We start from the raw sequence: 25,931 nt of genomic DNA on the forward strand, positions 1-25,931 counted from the left end.
CTCTATCTGCTCAATGCTTTGTGGAGGCCTGAATGGGAAGGAAATTCAAAAACAAGGGGATATATGTATACAGACAGCTGATTCACTTTGCTGTACAGCAGAAAGCAACACAACATCATAAAGCAACTCTACTGCAATAAAAATTAGTAAAAAGGAGATCAGTCCTGAATGTTCACTGGAAGGACTGATGTTGAAGCTGAAACTCCAATAGTTTGGCCACCTGATGTGAAGAGCTGACTCATTTGAAAAGGCCACCTGATGCTGGGAATGACTGAAGGCAGGAGGAGAAGGGGACAACAGAGGATGAGATGGTTGGATGGCATCACCGACTCAATAGACATGAGTTTGGGTAGGCTCCGGGAGTTGGTGATGGACAGGGAGGCTTGGCGTGCTGCGGTTCATGAGGTTGCAAAGAGTCGGACACGACTGAGCGACTGAACTGAAAAATATTACATGATTCAGTCTTTTATGAGGCAGTCATATTGTTGACCCTGAGTCCTGTTATCAGAAATCCATTTTTTCACTCACTAAGGCACACCCGGGAGAAGGCAATGGCAACCCACTCCAGTACTCCTGCCTGGAAAATCCCATGGATGGAGGAGCCTGGTAGGCTGCAGCCCATGGGGTCACTAAGAGTTGGATACAACTGAGAGACTTCACTTTCACTTTTCACTTTCATTCATTGGAGAAGGAAATGGCAACCCACTCCAGTGTTCTTGCCTGGAGAATCCCAGGGACGGGGGAGCTTGGTGGGCTGCCGTCTACGGGGCTGCACAGAGTCAGACACGACTGAAGTGCCTTAGCAGCAGCAGCAGCAGCAAGCCATACCTTCCTGTGTATTAACAGTTTTATGGAAGCATTTAACAGCCTAATTACATTTTGATGAGTTATACATGTGCCTAGAGGAAGAGCTTAAGGACCAAACACAGATCTTGTCCATCTTTGATGTTTTTGTTAGGCAAGTGTATTCTCCTCAGTTGTGTCTCCTCTCAACAAAAATTTGAAGTGATGGACATTAAAGCTCTTGGTGCGTCAAAGCTCTGGGACAGTGTTATAGCTTCCTTGGTTTTATTTAGAAAATAAAGGAAAATACATCCTTGAGGCATGGGGGCATGCCAACCCAAAAGATGTGAAAAGAAAGAGAGAGAAAGAGCATGTGCAAGTGAGAGGTCAATCCCTGGCCCTTTGGCTCCTCTTTTTACATGTTTCTCCTCCCCCTGGGCCTGCCCTGTGTAAACTGGGCTAGCCAGGAGTGCTCTTTGTTCTACCTGAGGTCCTCACTCTGGTCCTCGGACCTTCCTTTGTTCTATTTTCACGGGCTTTTCCCTTCCTTGTTTTTTAGCCACCGCCATTTTGGACTCCTGTTTCCTATTCTACCTACTTAACACTTTTATGTAAGAAGTAACAGAAAAAATGAAGTAACATTGCCCCAAGAAGGATAAAGGAAACGATTCGTGGCATGGCGTGACCTGGAGCTCAGTGCTGGGGACAGGGGTTCTCCCCACTTCTCACCTTGCTCCCTCAGCGTCAACCCTGTACTTGGGCAGGATCACCCTTCAGAGAGCTGCTAAGGGGCTACAGCTTTCTCATTCGAGCCCAGCGGGCAGAGTGTCATCTGCAAACTTCAGGCAATGAAAGCTTTCTTGTTTCTTTTTCAGAAACTTCAGCAAAGTCCTCTCCAGTTTCATTAGCTCTGATGGAATTAACCACTCACTTCTGAGCCAATCACTGAGGCCAAGAGAAATGAATATCCTAATAGGGTTAAGCCAATGAGAATGCACTCCCTTGAGCCCTGGGAGCTGAAAATGGAGGAGGGCTCCACCAGGAAACCGGGAGATGACTGTTGCTGGGAGAAGTGGCGATGTGATGCTGGGGAGGAGGCCAACAGATGTCGGCCATGATGCTCTATGGGTCTGCATTTCCATTTCCTCTGAATCCTGTGAGCATTCTCTCAGGATGTTCAGCACTGCACCGATCACCAGCATGGGTTATGGCCAGAAAACTTTTCTATTTTTAAACGACACACACACATTATTATGCCCCATCGCATTGTTTCAGTGATCAACTTTAAAGGGCCCTGGCTTACCTCCTCCTGGAATAATAAAGCAGTCACAGGAGGGGTTCTTTGGGCCACTCCAAAAACCACTCCAGAGTGGTTTGCCACACATAATAGAGGGTGCACTTGAAAGACAGCATCCAATGACCGGTTCTGGCTTTTGTGTTTTCAAAAAGTTCAATAAGCACCAGAAGTGACCACAATGTGTTTGAAACTTTATAGCATGTGTCTTCAGGAGACAAAGTGCCTAAAACTAGATGGAAAGACTTGTAATTTTTTAAATTAAAAAGTGTGGACAGGAGAGGTAACAGTCAAAGTAAAATAAGCATCAATCCAATGCTTCTGTTTCAAAAATAACACCCGAGGGGTGGGGAAAACTGTAATATGGAATTCAGAAATCTGCTTCGGCCCTGTCCTCTACAGCACGTTCACTGTGCCTGCTCTCCTTGAGCCAAATGGCTCTCACTGACTGGTCAGGCTTAGAGGGGAAAGACAGAAGACCAAGGAGATCAAATGCAGGGAAGGCATTTTTTCGTCCTCACCTCAGTGATCAGAGGGCAAATATACCCATTAGCCTCAAACCAGTCAATCCTAAAGGAAATCAACCTTGAATATTCATTGGAAGGGTTGATGCTAAAGCTGAAGCTCCAGTACTCTGGCCACTGATACGAAGAGCCAACTCATTGGAAAAGACCCTGATGCTGGGTAAGACTGAAGGCAAAAGAAGAGGGAGGCAGAGGATAATATGGTTAGATGGCATCACCGACTCGATGGACATGAACTTAAGAGCAAACTTCAGGAGACAGTGGAGTACAAGGAAGCCTGGCATGCTGTAGTCCATGGGTGGCAGAGTTGGACACAACTTAGCAACTGATTATCAGCCTCTCTCGACACGCACTGCTTGCAGGTCTAGATGGTCAGTGTGAGAAAGTGGGTGGACCAGAGTTAGCCATTACCACTTTGCAAATGAGCAACGTTAACACCCAGGCCTAGTCAAGGCCCAGGAAGGCCAGCTGCGTGATCTTTTCTAATGGAAGGTAACCTAGTTAAGTACTTGGCCTGGTCTGACCTACCTCAGAAACGGTTTACGTGGATCCTGACCCTACCACTTACTGGAGGAGGGGCTTGGTATAATCACTTACTCCATGCTTCCACATCCCCACGTCAACGAAAGGAACTGCGATACACCTTCTCATGACTGGTGTGCAAATAAAACCGCTCCTGTGACAAGTTCTTGGATGTGTACCAGACAGAGCAAGCCCATGAAGGCCATTCAGTCCCATTCAGTGCTCTGACTTTAAAACACACAACTCAAGTATTTTGGTCTGATCCCAGATCTTTTTGTCTTGTCTCCTCCAGATGCCTGTATCATCACATATGAGTGTTAAGTCACACATTTTAGTACTACAATAACGAGACTGAAACAAACAAACAAACAAACAAAAACCCCCCAAAAAACCACTTTTGTAAATCCTCAAAATTTTCACATAGGTATATAAATAACACGAAATGATCAAAAGGGCATGTCCTCACCCCTTACTGAATGTAAAGCCTTGGGCAAGTTTAGTTCAATAGTAGAATTCAATCAGTCGTAGCTTGAAAATAGGAGCAATGACAACAAACATCTCTCGTACTGGATTGTAAGGTCCCTGAGGGTTGAAATCTTCTATCTCACTTTATATTCTCCTAAAGGTCCTAGCAGACTGACTGGGATATAATAGATGTTGAAAGGAAGGATAAATTGAACTATCTTGAAGGGCATGCCACCTTGGAAAAGAGCTTAAAAGATTCCTTAGTTGCTAAGAAAAGAACACAGAAATTAGGGAAAAAGTGAACTCACTGCCTAATAATACAGCAGTCACAATTTTTACATTTCATAAATTTCCAACCACTCTTGAAAAAGTGTCTCCCCAGCTGAGAGATAGAAGATCTCCTATGGGATCTACCTTTGTGATTCCATGACTTCTGTCAAGTTCCTTTTCTTTTTCTTAAATATGATTATACTGCAGCAGCCCCTCCACAGAGGGCTGGGACGGCAAGAAGAATCAGAAGCAGTCCTGCTCACCCAGCGCCAGAACCCCAAGTTCAGTTCAGTTCAGTTCAGTCACTCAGTCGTGTCCGACTCTTTGTGACCCCATGAATCACAGCACACCAGGCCTCCCTGTCCATCACCAACTCCCAGAGTTCACTCAAACTCATGTCCATCGAGTCAGTGATGCCATCCAGCCATCTGATCCTCTGTCATCCCCTCCTCCTCCTGCCCTCAATCCCTCCCAGCATCAGTCTTTTCCAATGAGTCAACTCTTCACATGAGGTGGCCAAAGTATTGGAGTTTCAGCTTTAGCATCATTCCTTCCAAACAAATCCCAGGGTTGATCTCCTTCAGAATGGACTGGTAGGATCTCCTTGCAGTCTAAAGGACTCTCAAGAGTCTTCTTCAACATCACAGTTCAAAAGCATCAATTCTTCGGTGCTCAGCTTTCTTCACAGTCCAACTCTCACATCCATACATGACCACTGAAAAAACCATAGCCTTGGCTAGACGGACCTTTGTTGGCAAAGTAATGTCTCTGCTTTTGAACATACTATCTAGGTTGGTCATAACTTTTCTTCCAAGGAGTAAGCATCTTTTAATTTCATGGCTGCAGTCACCATCTGCAGTGATTTTGGAGCCCCAAAAAATAAAGTCTGACACTGTTTCCACTGTTTCCCCATCTATTTCCCATGAAGTGATGGGACCGGATGCCATGATCTTCGTTTTCTGAATGTTGAGCTTTTAAGCCAACTTTTTCACTCTCCTAAATCAAATCCCTTATGATTATACAGTGGAAGTGAGAAATAGATTAAAGCGACTAGATCTGATAGATGGAGTGCCTGATGAACTATGGAATGAGGTTCGTGACACTGTACAGGAGACAGGGATCAAGACCATCCCCATGGAAAAGAAATGCAAAAAAGCAAAATGGCTGTCTGGGGAGGCCTTACAAATAGCTGTGAAAAGAAGAGAAGCAAAAAGCAAAGGAGAAAAAAAGGAAAGCTATAAGCATCTGAATGCAGAGTTCCAAAGAATAGCAAGGAGAGTTAAGAAAGCCTCCCTCAGCGATCAATGCAAAGAAATAAGAGGAAAACAACAGAATGGGAAAGACTAGAGATCTCTTCAAGAAAATTAGAGATACCAAGGGAACATTTCATGCAAGGATGGGCTCAATAAAGGACAGAAATGGTATGGACCTAACAGAAGCAGAAGATATTAAGAAGAGGTGGCAACAATACACGGAAGAACTGTACAAAAAAGATCTTAAAGACCAAGATAATCACAATGGTGTGATCATTCACATACAGCCAGACATCCTGGAATGTGAAGTCAAGTGGGCCTTAGAAAGCATCACTATGAACAAAGCTGGTGGAGGTGATGGAATTCCAGTGGAGCTATTTCAAATCCTCAAAGATGATGCTGTGAAAGTGCTGCACTCAATATGCCAGCAAATTTGGAAAACTCAGCAGTGGCCACCGGACTGGAAAAGGTCAGTTTTCATTCCAATCCCAAAGAAAGGCAATGCCAAAGAATGTTCAAACTACTGCACAATTGCACTCATCTCACACGCTAGTAAAGTAATGCTCAAAATTCTCCGAGCCAGGCTTCAGCAATACGTGAACCGTGAACTTCCTGATGTCCAAGCTGGTTTTAGAAAAGGCAGAGGAACCAGAGATCAAATTGCCAACATCCACTGGATCATGGAAAAAGCAAAGTTCCAGAACCCCTAGCGGCTTCCCCATCTCTGGCAGGTTCCTTTTTCTTTCCAGACTTCAGTTTCTTTAGCCACACAAGATGGAAGTAGCAAGCTTTCTAAAATCTGTTGTAAAATCAGAAGTCCAAAATTTCTCCATACGTCTCTGGCAGGTCTCCTATGAGTAAGGTGCCCTGACAGGCACTCCTGAAGGATGTGAGACCAAATGAGAGATATGTTCTCCAATAAACTTATGGTCTATGAACAATAAAACACAAGGACACAAATAACCATGATCCCAGGCAGGAAGGGGGTAATGGCCATCCGGGAGGTGCTCATGTGGAACTCACAGCTGTGGGCACGACAAACGTTTTGCAGAGGGGCAGCATTCATCCTGTTTTGATGTGGCCAACACAGTGCACCCACATGCCAGGGACTGTGCCCGAGCACAAAAAAAACGAAACTGTTACCAAGTCACCTGCCTTCACAGTGCCTGAAGGCTAATGGCAGAAGGGAGACAGAGAGGGTGGAGGAATTCCAGGCAGGGGGACTTGTGCAGGGCAGACGGGAATGCAGCGTGTCTCAAAGCATCCAGGCGTGGCCGTGACTCCGCTGGCACAGTGGGAGGCTGTGTCCAGGGCGCAGGATGCGACTGACATGGAACCCCTGAACGTCAGGCTTTGAGGTCTGGATTTTCATCACTTCAACTAAGCTCCCTAACAGCTCTACCTACCTACCAACTGAACACGGGTCGTGTGCTCAGTCATATCCGACTGTCTGCGACTCTGACCGTGGCATTCTCCAGGCAAGAACACTGGAGCGGGTTGCCATGGGGATCCTCCCTGGCCCAGAGACTGAACCCCTGTCTCCTGTGTCTCCTGCGTTGCAGTCAGATTCTTTACCCGCTGAGCCAGCAGGGAAGTCCTAACAACTCTAAGTGACCAAATGTTTATTAAACTTCACACAACCATTGATTTGTATCCAAATATACCTTTTCTGTAAAGAAAGGGGACGTGGCTGAAAGAAAATTCTCCCCCAAAAGTAATTTAAATAAATTTATTTGCAGGAGAAAAATATCTGCCCGTCAGGTACAGTCTGATCCACAATGATCCAACAATAGTCACAGCTCATTCTGGGAGGACTCTCACACAATAAGTCCGCATGGAGCATCAGAATCACAAAACCATCTAACCAGAGTATTACACAAGACATAATGACCATGATACAATAATAAAAACACACTATCAAATACTCACTACTTTGTGAGCTACAGCTAAAATATAAACAAGTTAGGCTTTTTTTAAAAAATGAAGAAAATATTTCTACTATAGCTTTATTTCAAGCATTTTCAGTTAGATACTGCTTTATATATTTTTACTCACAAGAGATAGCAAAAGAATCCTTTCTTAAGTATCGGTAGATAAAATATATTACTCATTCAGATGTTTGCACTCTGAAGCGTACTTTGCCAGGTATGAGTTCAGATAAGAGAATGAAACTGTGCTGCAGCAAAATCCTGGCTGATGATCAAGACCTGGATAGTTTTCATATTTGTTTGAACAAAAATTTACATCACAGAAAAAAGAAGTGAGGCCATAAGAGAGCCAACATTATTCTTTCTCAATGGAGCAGTCTGGTTCCAGAGAATGGGCTTTCCAAGCTGAATTCAAAGTGTGTGGTCCCAAAGTTGAATTCTTTCCAGTCAGAGGAGCTGCCTACGGCTGAGGCAACACGCAATGATGAAGCGAGTTGAGCGGAAAGTGTTAACTGAACTACAGAGATGGTCACTGATAAAACAAGTTCCTAGAGGTCCTCGGGGCCCACACAGAGGCGAAGGGCAGTCAGAACTATCAATACAAAAGAAAAATGTGCTCACTGAACTGCACACATAGAGCTTCTAGGAGGGTTAACAGTTCTTGACATGGGCTCCTGGTTGTAGTTTACAATATCTGCCTTCACCACTCTCTGTCATAAAAGAAAACAGAGTTATTATCAGGACATCAGAACATTTAGAAAGAGCTCCTTAAAGTATATTTTTATTTTCTGAACTTTCGTGAACTCCTGATGACAGACATCATAAATGAAGCAGAAGCTGATATTAAAAGTATCAGCCAGAACCAACTCATGTCAAGCTAGGATTTTCTTTTTTTTTTGGGGGGGGGGGGAGAAGGGGGGGGGGGAAGGGGCTGGTTTTGTTAAGGGTGTAATAGCAATTTTTAAATTTAGTCTTCTCTAGTTTTATGATATCTATGCAGTTATCACAAGTCTAGTAAAAAACTGGCAAATCAATATGAAAAACTAAACCCCGGTTATAATTTAAAGCAAAGGATTTAAAATTAATCATTACAAGTTTTGATTCATAGATAAGGCCTCATCATTTCAAAGTAAAAATATTATTTATTAATATTTCCATATACTATTATACTCAGGCATAACTCTTTTAAAAATGTTTATCAATTTGTGAGTTAGTGAGAAGAAATAAAAATATTAAAGAGAAGTCACATATAAGGAAGAAATGTTTTGAGCAGAACTCTTCCAATTTTTAAAACTTTTCTCCTAAATCCCTGACTTAGTTCCAAATGGCTCCACTATTGGGTCATGAATAATGACTCTAACAAAATATAGAATAATGAGAAACTTATATTACCTCACATTCATGTGTTTAAAATAATTTAAATCAAAAGATATTTTTAACTTTTTCTTCCTTTCCTCTAATACAACTTCAAGGAATATTTTAAACAATGAATTTAGTGACATGCTCTAACATTCTTCTTTAAGTAATAATTTAAGGAAAAACAAATCCTGAACTGTTTTCAACTCCTACTAAGTCTGCACATATAAGCAGACAAAGAAGGGTAATTCAAGGCAAACTTTAAAAATACTCTTTCAATTACCACGCTATTTCAGGAAAAACAGTAAGGAGAGAATAATGAAATAACTGCTTCAATTCTCCACTTCACTGCACATGTAATAAACATGACCATAAAGACAAATACATTTGAAAGTAAATGAAATGTTATTTTAATTTGTTCCCAATTCCTTAAGTTGTAAGTCTGGCAAAGGATCAATTTTTCAAAGTTCCAGAACAGGACTTATGCAATATTAATTCCCAAGAATGTACAATAAATCTTTGAATTTTTTATTCATAAAGAACAAGATAACATTCACCAGTTCTCCCCACCCTCCTCCCACAAATTGCAATAGTTTATCGATTAATACCTGCACTACTGTACTGAACAGATTCTGCTCTGAGCAGAGCTGGTATGTTGGTTATCTTCTTCCGAATACTTCACTATTTCTGCCCTGACAATATGCTGTCAATTCCGTATAACAGAAATAAGATGCAGGAGAAAGGGGGAAAAAAAGAAAGAAAGAAAAAAATGGAAAGTGTGTTCAATGACTGAAAATAGATGGGAACACCAAAGCAGAAAAAGAAATATGCACATAAATTTAAACAAGCCACAAAGGAAATAGCAGAATATATACATATAAAAGGAAAGAAAATGAACCAAGATTCAAGAAACATTACAATTCTATTTAATTATTGAAATGGACATGTCTACTAAGCCTCCCAGAAAAGCTGTGGGCTCTATTTTTGATATCACAATTACATGTAACACATATAATGCCCAGTATTTCAGAAGACAACAAAGAATTTGGGGGCTTTTCTCTACTAAAGTACAGCAGAGGTACTCATTCAATTTCCTTTTACAAACATTACTGAGGATCTACCGTGGGCCGGTGGCTCTACGCTGGGAACAAATGATGAACTGCACAGGATTTGTTCACAAGTTGCCGTGGGAAGGGAACATGCAGACAGCTAACCATCATACCAGGTAAGACATTTACTAGTGGATTTGTGTGGGAACAAACAGTGGTTCATTTTCTTTGAAGGTAGGGAGAGGATGCTGCATGTCATTTACGGTTTTTACATTTAATCATATTCATTATTGTCAAAGACTTCCTTTTGATGGTCACTTCCCAGGCTCTCACAGCCCTAACCTCCAAGTTTTGAAATTTCATACAGAAATAAGTAAGATCAAAATATATTTTTTATAGTTAAAAAACATACCATATTTTAAGCATGACAGCTGATGTTTTCAAATGAATTCTGCTAAGTAACAAAGCAAAACTAGTTAGATTTTTTTGATTACTATAACCCTTAAGATGAGAAGACCACATAAGACAAATATGACAGAGATAACACATTCCCCAAAGATTTTAGACTTGGAACTATACCCACTTTTAATGAGTTCAAATATTTTATTTTGGAAAGATCTTCCTTCATCATAGCATCTATTAATTAGCACATAGAGGAAAACATATTAATCAGGCTGCTGCTTATGATAATGTTTATAAAGCCTGGATAAACAACTGAGAGTAAATGAACAGGACACTAAGGTGTATTAGCCTTGGACAGGCTCTGCTCCAGCTCTCCAGCAAGCAGTATTAACTTCTGGACAAGACTCATGATTTACTAGGCACTCAGCCTGATGCTATCACAGGAGCATTGCCAACTGTCACATGACATACGAGGAGGGCGCATCAATGACCCGTTGAACACCATCATCTGGCCTCCCCAAACCTAACTGCTTCATGCCAAACTATGGGTTACAATACAGAGAAGGGATTTTCATAATCAGCAAGCAACTCATTAATCCTTCAAAATGATGGTTTAAACCCTATCTTATAAACACAACCAGGTCACTGACCTGTGGTCAAGACATTCTGGTCAAAGTATTGACTAACATAAATGACTTGGATTTTCACCACTAATTCTCATCAAATTAATTAAGAACAAGGCAACATCTTTCTTGAGGGCCTTGGTTGTTTGACATAAAGCTCAGTACAAAATTTCTGAACTGGAAGCCAGACTCAAAGTTCTACATATTCAGGACTTTGCTTTCTCTGAGTAAATAAAGCATAATTTCTATGATATAAACTTCATGGTAGGGGACTTCACAGTAGTTGCTTGTTTACAATTCATTCAGTTATTGATGTTTTCAGAGAAAAGTGTTACCTACAAAACACCAGCTTTATGTTTGGAGCAACAGAGTAAATTCAATTGTTCTCCGCTATTAGTCAAGTGAACGAAAACAATGCAGTGGCCCTAAGAGAAAGGGAGCCATGTGGGTGAACACCAGCTTAACCCCTGTTTTGTCAGAGTTGTCAGAGTCAGATACTAGAACTGGAAGTGGTGGCTCTTCACTAGGGTAAGCAAGAAAGCAACTTAGGAGTTGAAGTGGTAAGGTATAAGCAGTAGAGATGGACTCAGGAAAGATAAATCTAGTCAATTCTGCAACTGTGCTCTAATCCAGATAGTAGAAACATATTTACCTTACAAAAGTCATAGCTGGTCACCTCAGGATAGAGAGGAAACATACTCTGACAGCTAAAACACCTGTCACTATCACTCATTCAAAGCAAATCACTATTCTAGGTACTAGAAACATTCCAACAAGCAATCATGATCTCTTTTTTTTTCTTTTGAGATTCATTAAGAGTTTAGCAAGGAAAACAAATGCATAAATTATTAAAGAATACTACGATTGATACAAATTCAATGTGCAAAAGGTTATAGGTTACCACTCAAAGCACAGATATAGCATTTTTTAAAAGCATGGTACCATGCACACAGTAGGAGCTTAAAGAAAGCGACTCTCCTTTTCCTTCATTGTAATGGCCTACGCATACACTGCATAATATGCAATCCCAGGCTGTCAGCAACAGTTACAGCTCTGGGCAAGCTACTTTACCTCTTTGGTCTTCACACTCTCCTAATCTATAAAACATAAGGTTTATCTATGTGGCTGCTAAGATCCCATTTGGTTTTGAAACTGTATGGAAAAAAAATTTTTTTTTAAGTGAATAAAAAAAGAAAAAAAATGGAATATGATCTGACATAGGGCTTAGCAATATTTTTTTGGAACTTTCTCCCCAGGCAAGGGAACCAATCATCAACAAAATAGGTGATGGTTATGGAACCATCAATGAAAGGCCACATTAAATAATCATTAAATAATGAAAAGGCCACTTACTGAATGAGAGAAGACATTTGCAAATGATATGATGAATTAATATACAAAATATAAAAAGAACTCATACAACTCAATACCAAAAACAAAACAACAGAAAAACAGAATTAAAATGTTCAGAGGACTGAAATAAGCATTTTTCCCACACAAGACATACAGATGGTCAAAAAACACATGAAAAAGATGCTCAATACTTCTAACAGTTAAGAAAATACAAATCAAAACCACAATGAGGTATCACTCCACACTTGTTAGAATAACTACTATCAAAAAGACAAGAAATAACATGTGTTGGCAAGAATGTGTAGAGAAGGGAGCCCTCCTATACCGCTGTGGGAATGCAAATTGGCACAGCCACTATGCAGAACACTATGGAGGCTCTCCAAAAAACTGAAAATAGAAATACTATATAATCCAGTAATTCCATTCCTAGGTATATATCTGAGGAAAACAAAAACACTAATCTGAAAAGATATATGCACCCCAATGTCCACAGCAGCATTAATTATAATAAACAAGATATGGAAGTCACGTGTGTTCATCAGCCCAAAATGGGTAAGAAAGATGTGATACACACACACACACACACACACACACACACACACAGGAATATACTCAGCCATAAAAAGAATGAAATGTTGCCATCTGTAACAACAGGGATGGACTTAGCCGTTATTATGTGTAGGGAAATAAGTCAGATAGAGGAAAAATAAATACTGTGTGTCTTCAGTTACATGCAGAATCTAAAAAATAAAACAAACAAACAATTAAATATAACAAAACAAATAGCTTCACAGATATGGAAAACAAACTAGTGGTTTCCAGTAGTTAGAGAGAAGAGGAAAGGGGAAAGACAGGGGACGGGGATTAAGAGGTACAACCTACTAGGGATAAAAATGAATAAAATACAAGGAAATAATGTAAAGTTACTATTTTTAATAACTTTATATGAAGTATAATCTATAAAAATATAGGATCACTAAAACTAACACATACCTAGTTCAAAGCAAACAAAGTCATAATTTATTAACTGGCCAGTGGAAATGTCACTAATAGAGCATTATAAAAAACAGATCTAGAGCATACTTGACCTATCTGTCTGCCCTCATGTAATCTGGGAGCTCCCTGAGGACAAGCACTGTGACTTATTCATCTCTGTATCCCCAGATTTTAGTGTTCTGGCATAAAGACCCTCAAAAAACGTCTGCTGTCTTAGTAAACTTCATTCCGTCTTTTCTCCTTCTCTTCCTTGAACAGCTTGTAAAGTGTGTTGATAACTCATTTTATATGACTGTAAAATGGGAATAATCTAGGTTAAAACTAAAATAGCAGAATCTCTTTAAATAATCAGTGAATGGAACTAAGACTAAGGCCTTATTATAAATGTTTGTCACAAACAAAATTACTACAGCATCAATTTCCATGTGACTGGTGAGTCTACAATCTAATTTCTTCTATATAGAATAATACAAACCACTTTATCACTCTGTGACACTGAGTTCCTTCAGGACTCTTTCGAATGACATAAAACCACAGAACCCAGGTGCACAAGCTCTCGCTCTCTCCCTTCCTTTGCACCCTACTCCTCCACTTTCTGTATATAAATTATATATAGAAACGAAGTTCAGATTATCTGGACTTCTTTGCTTTTAAATGAACTTTCAAAGACATCAAATGGCCAACAAGTACATGAAAAGAGGCTCAATATCACTAATCAACAAATTAAAACTACAATGAGATATCACCTCCTGCCTGTTAAAATGGCTGTCCTCAAGAATATAAGAAGTAAGTGCTAGAGAGGATGTGGAAAAAAAGGAAACCCTGAATGAGAATGTAAATTGGTGCAGCCCCTGGAAAACAGTATGGAGTCTCCTCAAAAAGTTAAAACTGAACTACCATACCATCCAGCAATTCCATCTCTGAGTATTTATCTGAAGATACATGCACTCCCATGTTCATTGCAGTGTTATTTACAATAAGCAAAATATGGAAACATCAAAGTGCCTGTTGATAGGTGAATAAAGAAAATGTGGAATATAAATATATGTACACACACATACAATGTAATATTATTCAGCCATGAGAAGTAACAGTCTGCCATTTGTAAAAACTTGGATGGACTTTGAGTACATTGTGCAAAATGAGATAAATCAGACAGAAAATGGCAAGAATTGTATGATACTACTTACACATGAAATTTTAAAAAGCCAAAATTGCAAAAAATAAGAAAAGAATAAAATGGTTGTTCCCGGAGGATGAGGGGATAGGAAAGATGCCTTCTAAAGGGTACAAACTTACCATTACTAGTAAATAAGTCCTAGAAACAATACACAGTATAGTCAATACAGAAAGCAATATCGCTTTATAATCATCAAACTTGCTAAGGGATTAGAACTTAATTATTCCAACTACTAACAAAGATATTTATGTAACATGACAGAGGTACTAATTACTGCTATAATGGCAAAATCATATAATATATAAAGATATCAAATTAACATGTTACATACTTTAAATTTACATAATGTTTTGTGGCAAGTATATCTCAATAAAAAATAATACTGTGCTCAAGATAGCTTCCAAGTATGTTCTTAGAAAATCTTTTAAAAATAATGAACTTTCAAAAATGTTTCCTTCCACTGAGAACACTTAACTGTGAAACACATAATTTAACCGGCAAAGGCACCAAATTCACTGGTCTAAGGAATGGAGAATGAGGTTTCCCTACACGAAGGCTCTGACAGACCCAGTCAAGGAGGGCTTAGTGGCTGGAATTCGTCTTCAGATGAATGCAGTCAAAGTAGACACCCACAAGTCGAAATCAGAGCCAAGCTTCACGGCCTAAGAGGCTGGGGCGCACTTACAAACAGGTGGCGTGCCCAGGGAGGGCGAGGGGCTCTGGAGTGAACGCCGCTGACACGGGCTTAGTTAAAACGTGCCTAGCTGGTAAGTCGATCTCCAGAAGTCCAAAGAGTAACTTTCTGTCTCTTGTGATTAACAGTGAACTAAAAACACGAGCCAAGCGTCCCTAGAATTCTGCCTCTTAGCAGTGCCCCAGTCGCCACCTCTCTGGAGATGCCCTGGAGCCTGAGCACTGTGGCGGGCTCGGGCGAGTACAGGCTCCTTGTCCGGGGCTGTCAGCGCTGCACGGGCACACCGTCTCCTCGGGAGGGGCTCATCACTGGGTCTCCCGTTTTCCATTCTTCCAGCTGAGAAACCTTAAGGTGATCTGGGATGACTTCTCCCCTTTTATCTGGTCATTCTACAAGTCCTACTGATTCTTCTGTGAAATGTCTCTTACATCCATCCCTCCCCTTCCATCCAATTCCGGTCTTTATCACACGAGGGCAGTAACCCAGTCTCCTTGCTTCAACCTCTCTGGCACCCATCCACACACACACACAAATTCCATTAGATTAATCCCATCTAAAAACTGCTTTTGCTTATTTCCCTGCTTAAAATTATTTTCCACTGTCAATATGTGAGATTAAAATTTATCAACTTGGCATTCATAAATCTCCATAATCTTTCCTCAAATTTCCTTCACACTCCAACACAAATAGTCCTTTATTTTTACCAAACAGTTCTTCTCTCTCCAAAATACAATCTAAACTTTTCAACGTGTTTGTGCTAGCTTCTTTTTCAACTCCCCACTCCAAACCACCCAGTATATCTTCTCCCAGTATGGTAGCATGGAAACGTTAGGGGCACTGCCATCAGACAGACCCGAGCTCAAATCCTGGGTCCACCACTGCCCAGCTGTGGATAAGCAGATCGAGTTACTTAACCTTTCTGCAGTCTCAGTTTTCCAACCATAAAATGATGAAGTGCCACCTGCCCCAGAGTTATTATAAGGATTAAATGATATAACAGAAGCTGGCACGTTTATTCATTGTCTTCACTGCATCTTAAACTCTTATATCTCCTCTGGATCCAGCAGTAAACCACACTTATATGATCAATTAATCATTTATCATCATCTGAAAATCACTTACGGACTACCTAGTTAACCAGGCACAAATATCATTTAGAAAGTGATGCTACAAAGCAGAGGCATCACGTGACTTCTTGAATCTGCCAAGTTCTGTATAGTCAAGCAAATCACTGATTTCTCTTCTTGTATCCATCCTCCTAGGCCAAAATCAAGTAACTACTTTGTGTCTGGGAACAATTTATAAGGCACAAATAACTAAACACCGTGTCTAGCCACAGTAAGTGTTGAAATGTCTTTTGAATGTGAGAAGTAAAGGTAGATTTACAGAGTTCCAAATATTTTAATGAAGTTCTAGAAACAGCCATATCAGCATAACAGTTTTCAATTGATATTTACTCAAATTGTCTAAAAACATGCACATATGCACACACACAGAGTGACCATGAAAAGAAAACACAGAATTAATTCAGAAAGAATTAAAGAAAAATTTAAGGATGGAGAAAGATTGTTATACCTTTGTAGCTTCACAAAGCAGGGAAAAAGTAGAGGGGGTTGAGGGAAAATGTAATTTATCAATATATGTTGCTTCTAAGCAAACCACTTCTGAAGTCTAATTTTAAACTACAGGCTCTTGCTCTGATTTTTTTATTCAATCAAACATGTAAAGCAGTGTGCTGCTGTATCTTTAAGCAGCTAACTTGGTATTCATGTTTATTTCTTAGTCTAAGAGAACTGTCTAGGAATAGGGGAGAATTCAGCAATCTTCAATAATTAATACCATTATTAAATTAACAATAAAATAACATCAAGAATTAATACTATAACACAGGATATTTTACAAAAGAACAGAGAGAAATACTATATTTTATAGTGTTTCACCAAAGCAAACATAGAAGATGCCAAATTGGGTAAACTCTTACTACTTAAGACTAAACTTTAATAAATAGTTGGGATTTTATATAAAACATAAAAAGGATATTATATAGTAATCATGGAAGAACTTAAATAAAAAAGTACAAAAGAAGATGGTCAGTTCCTTAGCCATTATTTAACTGCTGATGAAATTTTTATTACATTAATCTCATTTTTCCGACAAAAAAAAAAAAAGACAAAATGAGGTTTCAAGGGTATCATCATTTGGCAAAAAGTTAACATCCTCCATCTTCTGCAATAAACAATGACTCATACACACAATCTATTTTTAAGGCTGTTAGGGATATGTACATAGAATGCATAAATGTAAAAGGATTCAGAGTGAAAATTAATGTCTTTTAAGAAATAAATTATCTTTTTAAGTATACAGTTCAACATAATCACCTGTGACTGTTCTATTTCTGCTTTGTTTAACTTGATTCCAAGGATTTCAGCAGCAACTTTCTGAAAACACAGGAAGACCTGCATAACAAAAACAGGTTTAAATGATTTAAAACAGGCATGCCTAAGCTACCTTCAAACAAATTGAACTTTCTAAAAAATGATAAACAGCAAGAACTGCAAAAAATATGATGTACCAGGTTGTTTCAAAAATAGCTCTATTTGTCAAATACAGCAACATTTTAAGTATAATAATTTTTTAAATGATTAAACCATAATTTGAAAATTCATACACTTCACTGAGCTGGTCTAAATTTACACATTTATCCTGAAAAACTTATACTTTTAAAGAGTTAACATAATTAATTACAACTACAACATTTAAAAAAAAGACTACTAGCCAAATAATAAACAGCTGTAAGTCCTGAAGAAAATGAAAGTAGTCTATATTTTACTACCTGGGGAAAGTTTTTCACTGCCAATTTTACACTGATCTTTTGATATGGCATTAGCCTACCTTGAAAGGTCTTACTTTCCACTCTCATAATCTCTAAGGTTCTAATCAATTTTAATAAATTCTCTGTGGAGCAAAAAAATTAGTATCCTTTACTGTATTTTGTCAAACAGAAAAGTAGCAGTATATGACTTCCCTGATAGCCTGCAATGCAGAAGACCCTGGTTTGATTCCTGGGTTAGGAAGATCCACTGGAGAAGGGATAGGCTACCCACTCTAGTAGTCTTGGGCTTCCTTTGTGGCTCAGCTGGTAAAGAATCTGCCTGCAATGAGGGAGACCTGGGTGCAATCCCTCAGTTGGGAAGACCCCCCTGGAGAAGGGAGAGGCTACCCACTCCAGTATTTTGGCCTAGAGAACTCCATGGACTGTGTAGTCCACGGGGTTGCAGAGTTGGACACCACTGAGTGACCTTCACTTTCACAGTCCAGTATCATGAAACAAAAACATGCGAAGACTTCTATAAACATCCTTTCCTACATAGATAGCTTATCTGGGGTCCACTAGGATTCCTGGAGCTCCAATACAGTCTTTGCTTGTCTGCATATTCTGTCTTTGCTCCCAAAATATCCGAGTTTATTCTGACCCCTACTTACTCATGACTTAGTTCAGTTCAGTTGTCACTCAATCGTGTCCGACTCTTTGCGACCCCATGAACCGCAGCACACCAGGCCTCCCTGTCCATCACCAACTGCCAGAGTCTATGCAAACCCATGTCCATTGAGTTGGTGATGCCATCCAACCATCTCATCCTCTGTCGTCCCCTTTTCCTCCTGCCCTCAATCTTTCCAAGCATCAGGTTCTTTTCTAAGGAGTCAGCTCTTCACATCAGGTGGCCAAAGTATTACAGTTTCAACATGAGTCCTTCCAATGAACACCCAGGACTGATCTCCTTTAGGATGGACTAGTTGGATTTCCTTGCAGTCCAACGGACTCTTCAAGAGTTTTCTCCAACACCACAGTTCAAAAGCATCAATTCTTCAGCGCTCAGCTTTCTTTATAGTCCAATTCTCACATCCATACATGACTACTGGAAAAAACATAGCCTTGACTAGACGGACCTTTGTTGACAAAGTAATGTCTCTGCTTTTTAATATGCTGTCTAGGTTGGTCATAACTTACCTTCCAAGGAGTAAGCGTCTTTTAATTTCATGGCTGCAGTCACCATCTGCAGTGATCTTGGAGCCCCCCAAAATTAAAGTCTGACATTGTTTCCACTGTTTCCCCATCTATTTCCCATGAAGTGATGGGACCAGATGCCATTATCTTCGTTTTCTGAATGTTGAGCTTTAAGCCAACTTTTTCGCTCTCCTCTTTCACTTTCATCAAGAGGCTTTTTAGTTCCTTTTCACTTTCTGCTATAAGGGTGGTGTCATCTGCATATCTGAGGTTACTGATATGTCTCCAGGCAATCTTGATTCCAGCCTGTGGTTCTTCCAGCCCAGCGTTTCTCATGATGTACTCTGCATAGAAGTTAAATAAGCAGGGTGACAATATACAGCCTTGACATACTTCTTTTGCTATTTGGAACCAGTGTGTTGTTCCATGTCCAATTCTAACTCTTGCTTCCTGACCTGCATTACAGGTTTCTCAAGAGGCAGGTCAGGTGGTCTGGTATTCCCATCTCTTTTAGAATATTCCACAGTTTATTGTGATCCACACAGTCAAAAAAGCTTTGGCTTAATCAATAAAGCAGAAATACACGTTTTTCTGGAACTCTCTTGCTTTTTCAATGATCCAGCGGATGTTGGCAATTTGATCTCTGGTTCCTCTGCCTTTTCTAAAACCAGCTTGAAGGTCTGGAAGTTCATGGTTCACATATTGCAGAATGAAGCCTGGCTTGGAGAATTTTGAGCATTACTTTACTAGTGTGTGAGATGAGTGCAATTGTGTGGTAGTTTGAGCATTCCTTGGCACTGCCTTACTTTGGGATTGGAATGAAAACTGACCTTTTCCAGTCCGGTGGTCACTTCTGAGTTCTCCAAATTTGCTGACATATTGAGTGCAGCACATTCACAGCATCATCTTTTAGGATTTGAAAAAGCTCAACTGGAATTCCATCACCTCCACTAGCTTTGTTCGTAGTGATGCTTCCTAAGGCCCACTGGACTTCACATTCCAAGATGTCTAGCTCTAGGTGAGTGTGAGTGATCACACCATCATGATTATCTGGGTCATGAAGAACTTTTTGTACTCATGATTACTTATTGAATATTTATCACAACTTCAATAAGGCTACCCACGCCAGTATTCTGGCCTGGAGAATTCCACAGACTGTACAGTCCATGGCATCGCAAAGAGTCAGACAGGACTGAATGACTTTCACTTTCAACAACTTAATTTTAACTTCTAATCAAAAAGAGATGATGTCCCCAAAAGGCTTATGTCATTTGTACCCCAAAGAGCATTATATATTATAGTTCACTGATGGTCAAAGTTCAAGGAGAAATAGGAAAGCTAGTGTGACAAAATGGAGAGAAAGGGAAGACTGTAAAAAGAAAAACAGCAGCGTGACTAAGAGCTTTAGGTAAGCCTAACAAAGCAGGCAAGATCTGTTGGGCTATTATGGGGAGGACTTTGGCTTTCATTTACTCTGAGGTTTTTACAAGGTCAATCTGGTTGTTGTACTGAATATTCACTATAGAAGATCAAGGGTAAAAAAGAGAAATTGGCAAGAACACTAATGTAAGAGATGATGGAGGCCTGAAACAAAGTAGCAGCAGTGGCAATAGCAAGAAAAGTCACCAGATTATGGGCACATTTTGAAAGCAGAACCAACAGGACTTGGTGAGAGTTGTGGTATGTCAAAGACATACCAGAAGGAGTCAAGGATGACCCCCAAATTTTCCTGTTCTTAGCAAGATAGGAGACCTACCATTTATTGAAGTGGGGAAGACTGGAAAAGATCTGAGGAAAAAATATCAAGAGCTCAGTTCTGGACCTGAATCCTGCATTAAACTGGGACTGACTCTTAAGACACTTAAGCAGGAGTGCTGGGGTATATGAGCCTGGAGTTCAGGGAAGAAGTCTGGCCAAAGCCATGAGACTAGATGAGGTCACAAAGGGAATAAGTTTAAAAAAGAGAGATATCCAAGGACTGTGCCTAGGGCAATTCAATGAAGGAATCAGCAAAGGCGATAAGAGAGTAGTTAGCAAGGTAGGAGGGAAACCAGAAGATGTAGTATTCTGGAAACTAAGTGAACAAAGTATTTCAAAGAGGAGCGAGTGATCAACTATTTTATTCGCTGCAACTAAATCAAGTAAGATGAGGACTAAGAACTGGCCACTGAATTGAACAAAAAGGAGGTCACTGATGACCTTAATAAGAGCATCTGGGGGTGAAATATTAGGGGCAAAAGTCTGACTGGAACTGTTCAAGACAAACCGGGAGGAGAGAACTGGAGACAGCTCTTTGAAAACATTCTACTGGTAAGTAGCAAAGAGTAAGAAACAGCTAACGATGTGGGTGATCAAGCATTTTCTTATATTTAAGGTAAGAGAAGTTATAACATTTCGTGTGCTGATAGAATAATCCAGTAGATGGGAAAAAAACGATGCCGGAGTGAGAATTTTAAGCCATGTTTGTTACTAGGAAAAGAGACATGGGACTAATGCACAAGGGAGAAGTTGAGCCTAGCTACCAGCAGAGACAGCCCAACCCACAGGAATCTCAGAGGAGACAGAGAGGTGGGAATGGACAGTGGGTGGGCAGGAGAGCTGGGGGAAACGAGGTGGCAGGAGTATGTTAAAGTTGTCTTCCCTTTGTTTCAATATTTTTTAAATAAAATAAGAAACAAGGGAATCAGCTAAGAGAACGGATGATGGTTTGAAAATTTGAGAAGAGAAGCTATGGAACACTCGTTTAGGTGAAGGAGAGAGACAATGGCCTAAAGACCTAAGTTCTAAGCAGCATTAAGGTCCACTTGAGGTGAGCTGACTGTGGACGGTAATGAAACCTCCAACATGCCTCTAAGCTTTTTTCTCTCATCATGTTCAAATACATGAATGCAACCATATAAAGGGGCGTGGTCAAGGTTTAGTCAAGTAAGTTAGATAAAGTGACTGACGGGAAAGGAAACTGACAGAGTACTGCATGGTAATGATTTTGACTGACCACGAGTAAGGAAGAAAGGAAAATGACGACACGAAAGGTCAGGGGCAAGTGTTAGGATCACTGTCATGTAGGCCCTGCTGGGGCTGCAGACTGACTGGACTAGGGCATTCAAGCTGGTCAGTGATTTGCATGCCTGATACTGAGACAGGAGATAACAGAAGGGCTACAGTAGCATGCGGGCGCATGGATGAGGTGGGGTGGTGAACAACGATACTGACACCACTAAGAATTATGACAAAGGTAGTATCAGAGAAAGTACAGTAAGACTGGAGATCAACTTCTCAAGCAATGAAGTGAAGTAATCTGTGATTGGAGATGACATAAACTGATTTCACAAGAACAAACCATTTCAAAGTTGCATTTAAAAAGAAAACAATGAGGATTTTTAAAAGTCGTTCAACATAAGTACACAAAATATACTAAGTGGTTAAACACAAGCTAAAATACTGGAAGTTAAAAAAATTCTAAACTGGTAAGAGACCCCCAGGAAGATAAGTGAGGGTAAAAACCCAATCCATGGATGGGTTTATCAAGGAACATTGATACTGCATACATTTTTAAAGTAGGCAGGTGTCCCACATTAGCATTATCCTGGGTAAAGGGTGCTAACATATCACATTTTTAAATGTTTGATCCCTCAAAAGAATACATACCTTTTATATTATTTAATATTTTTCCTAAGCATAAAAACCATCAATGAAATCATACAGGAAAAACATCAAGAAGATTAAACCACAGAAAAATCCAAATGTCCTCTGGTTGAAAATGTCAAGAAAATTAACAATCAAACAAAAATCTGGGCAGTAGAAAGAAAATATTTGCAAAAATTATGACAAATGGCTGTTATGTTATCCCTAACACAAAAATGGTCATAAAAAATTTTAAAAAGCAACAAAAATACAATAAACAGGTAATAAGCAGAAAATCAACAATAAATAAATTTACAATAAGTATATAATATTATAAACAGATATAAGCAGAAAGTAGGTAATAAAATTTTAAAAATTTCAACCTCAAGAGCAGTCAAAGAAATTTAAATAGTAAAATACCTTTTAATCCCTTGTCTATCAAACTGACAAAGTTTTAAAAGTAAATAAATTCTGAATGTTAAAAAAGATTACAGTGATATGGCTTTCATACAATGCTGATGGTAGTATAAATTAACTTAGGCTTTCTGGTGGTAATTTGGCAAAAGGTTTCAATTCCCTTCCAAGGAAATAATCAAAACTTACAGACAAAATTTTACATCAGAAATTCTGCAAAATTTTACAATGTCTTGAATTTGGAAACAATCTATATATCCAACAATAGGGACCTGGTTGAATAAATCTGAACATTTATTTAATGGATTACTAAATCTAGTGGGTTTTTAATCTATTTAGTAATATTAAGTGACATGAGAAAATTTTCTATGAATAAACATATTAAACAAAAAAATACAAAATTATTTCTATATTATGATCTCAATTTTTAAAAAAATAAACATTTAGCATAGTTAATATGGTAAACGCTGGAAGGTCAATCCTTAGGTTTACAAATCCTATCTCCATCACTTATTCTGTGTACCCTGAACCCCCACAACATAACCTCTCTAAAACTACTCTATAAAACAGAGATAATTACTTATGATTGCTGGAAAATAAATCTGACTTATATGTGAAGATATTTTAGACTAATTCAAAAATATTTTAATATCATTCTAAACTTATTTAAATGGTTATGTTGATTTACAGAATAAGCATCCAATCAAATGCAATTAATTAACAACTAAATAGAGATAATCAAAGTAGTACATGCCCATCACAAAGTAGGCACTCAGTAAACAGCAGTCCACTAGCCGTGGTGGCAGCAGCATCAGAAAACGAGACTATCATATGAGGTTATGAATGATCATCTCTGGAGGCTGAGATTATGAGCTATTTATACTCTTTTTAACTTTTGTATTTTTAATTCCCTAAAAGAATCATGAAATTATTTTAAATAAATAAGAGGAGTATCAACAGAATAAGCATGCTGTATATAACCTAAGGTATTTTATGTCTTCAATAGGAATTAATCTAAAAGTTAAGTAATGGAAGTATACTTCCTATGAATATTAGTAAATAAAAGTAAAACATTACTTATAATATTCAGCATTCATTATCTTACTTACAGAGTCTCCTGTCTTTGCTGAGACAAAGTGGCTACTAAAACCATTTTCCTGGCAAAATCTTAAGTGTTTTTCAGGTTTTACTGTTCGCATATGCTCCAAATCAACTAGAAAGGTGAACAAAAACAGAGAACCAAATTCAATAATAAAGTTAATCAATAAATATTTAACAAGTTTAAATGTGACTTCTTTTCCAATATTATACCCCAGTTTAGATACTAGCAGTATAATTTGGGGCAATTCTTTTAGTCTCTTTATGCTTCAGTCTGTAAATCTAAAAGCTGGGAAAAACAAATGGACCTATCATATACAAAGTTTTTTGAGAATTAATCCATGTTTAGTGCACAATGGGGCGTCCCTGGTGGCTCAGCTGGCAAAGAATCCGCCTGAAATGCCAAAGACCTGGGTTTGATCCGTGGCTTGGGAAGATTCCCCTGGATAAGGGAAAGGCTACCCACTCCAGTATTCTGGCCTGGAGAATTCCACAGACTGTATAGTCTCAACAGGGTCGCAAAGAGTCAGACACAACTGAGTGACTTTCACTTTCATGCACAATGACCAGCACATGTTAAGTGCCCAGAAAACTAAAAGATCATTCCTATTATCTATATAGTTTGAGGCACATTTGATGATATGCAAAAATATGCATTAGTATAATGCATTTAAACATAGTGATTAATTGTAACATATACTTACCACAGCATATTTGGTTTGAAAATTTAATTACCTTAATACATTAATTACAATAGTTCTATAATCTCTATAAACTTTAATGTTAACACAAGCACATTATTAGTTTTCTGCCAAAAGATATCAATATTTCATTATATACTTACTTTATTTACAGTTACTGCTTAATTTCACAAAGACATAGCTCATTTGCTTTCCAATTCTAAAAGTGTCCATTTGGAAAGCAGTAATGGGCCAGAATATATTTTCTTGAATAGTGGTAGGTGCTTTAAAGCAAAGCATAGTACTCATATCCAATACTGGTTTTATCCAACACAGTCTAATTTTTTCAAATGTGATCTTTTATTGAACAGTTTCTCTTTTTACAACACTACAAACCCTATAAGGGTGTTGATTCAATGCCATCAAATTATAAGGCAAATATATTCACAGGATTTAAGGACAACTAGGCTCTTTGAGTCAATATAGGAAAAAAAAACTTAAACTGATTTCCTGAGGAAGGGACCCAACTGACTTGTAAAAACTTGTAAATTTGCAAATCTAGTAAGCTTACATAATAGTGGCAATTGATTATCAACTAAAAAATGCTCTCATACTATGTAAAAGGCTTTATTTGAAATTACATTGAAGGTCTTTAGTTTGTAAGCTCAAGAGATCTTTCTCTAGGAGATTTTTGATCTACTGGGGGATTCCTGAGCCCCATTTATACTGCCTAACTAGGATAATATGCACCTTTTTTCTTTTCTGGCCACAACTTGCTGTTCCTTAAACATCACTGAGACTTTATTTACAAGAAGAGGCCAAAAAATGTCCAGATACCACAGGCATCAATTTGTTGACGACTAAAATACTAAGCTATTAGCACTGACATTTGTACATCTAGTTTACCATAATATTGAAGTTAGAATACTTTCCTAATTCAACAAGAGTAAGAACAAATCATGTCACTAGGAAAATTCCCCAGTGAGATCACTGTCCAATTAAAAAAATAAAGGCTGTCATTCAACATGCATGGGCATTTGTCTTTTCTAATGGAACAGTCCGCCACGGCTGTGTCTTTTCTTCTTTCCTTTCTTCTCTCCATTCTCCACTTGCCCTACCAGATAACTCCTCAACTACTTACGTAGATAAACTACTATAAATTTATCTATATAGCACTGGGGGATTTACTAGCCAAAAGTTTTTTTCCTAACAAAGATAATCATTAGAGACTAATAATTATAACTAACCAATTGATAAAAAAATTATTCAGTAAGTATTTATGATATACCAAGCACTATGGTAGGCAGTGAGAATCCAAAGAGGAAAAAGATACAATCCAGGTCCTAAAAAAATTACCACCAGTATTAGGAATATAACAGACAGTTAAGAAATATAAAAGTCATCTGAAATAACCAAG

General features: G+C 38.7%; 1 protein-coding gene across 7 annotated transcripts in view; it reads right to left on the reverse strand.

Annotated features, from left to right (window-relative positions):
• Positions 1-25,931, reverse strand: part of RAB28 (RAB28, member RAS oncogene family) — a 156,141-nt gene that overhangs the window by 46,977 nt on the left and 83,233 nt on the right. For 2 of the 7 annotated variants that reach the window (XM_060416632.1, XM_042251039.2), the window contains exons 5-6: positions 23,846-23,949; positions 17,071-17,148 (exon numbers count right to left, since the gene is read on the reverse strand). In XM_060416632.1, coding sequence (XP_060272615.1) covers positions 17,071-17,148; positions 23,846-23,949 — 182 coding nt within the window. Of the gene's footprint in view, positions 1-6,825; positions 9,899-17,070; positions 17,149-23,845; positions 23,950-25,931 lie in introns of those variants that run through there. The other 5 variants (XM_042251041.2, XM_015096239.4, XM_060416633.1 and 2 more) reach the window with 5 other exon arrangements.

Source organism: Ovis aries, chromosome 6 (assembly GCF_016772045.2).
Source record: "Ovis aries strain OAR_USU_Benz2616 breed Rambouillet chromosome 6, ARS-UI_Ramb_v3.0, whole genome shotgun sequence".
Lineage (NCBI taxonomy): Eukaryota > Metazoa > Chordata > Mammalia > Artiodactyla > Bovidae > Ovis > Ovis aries.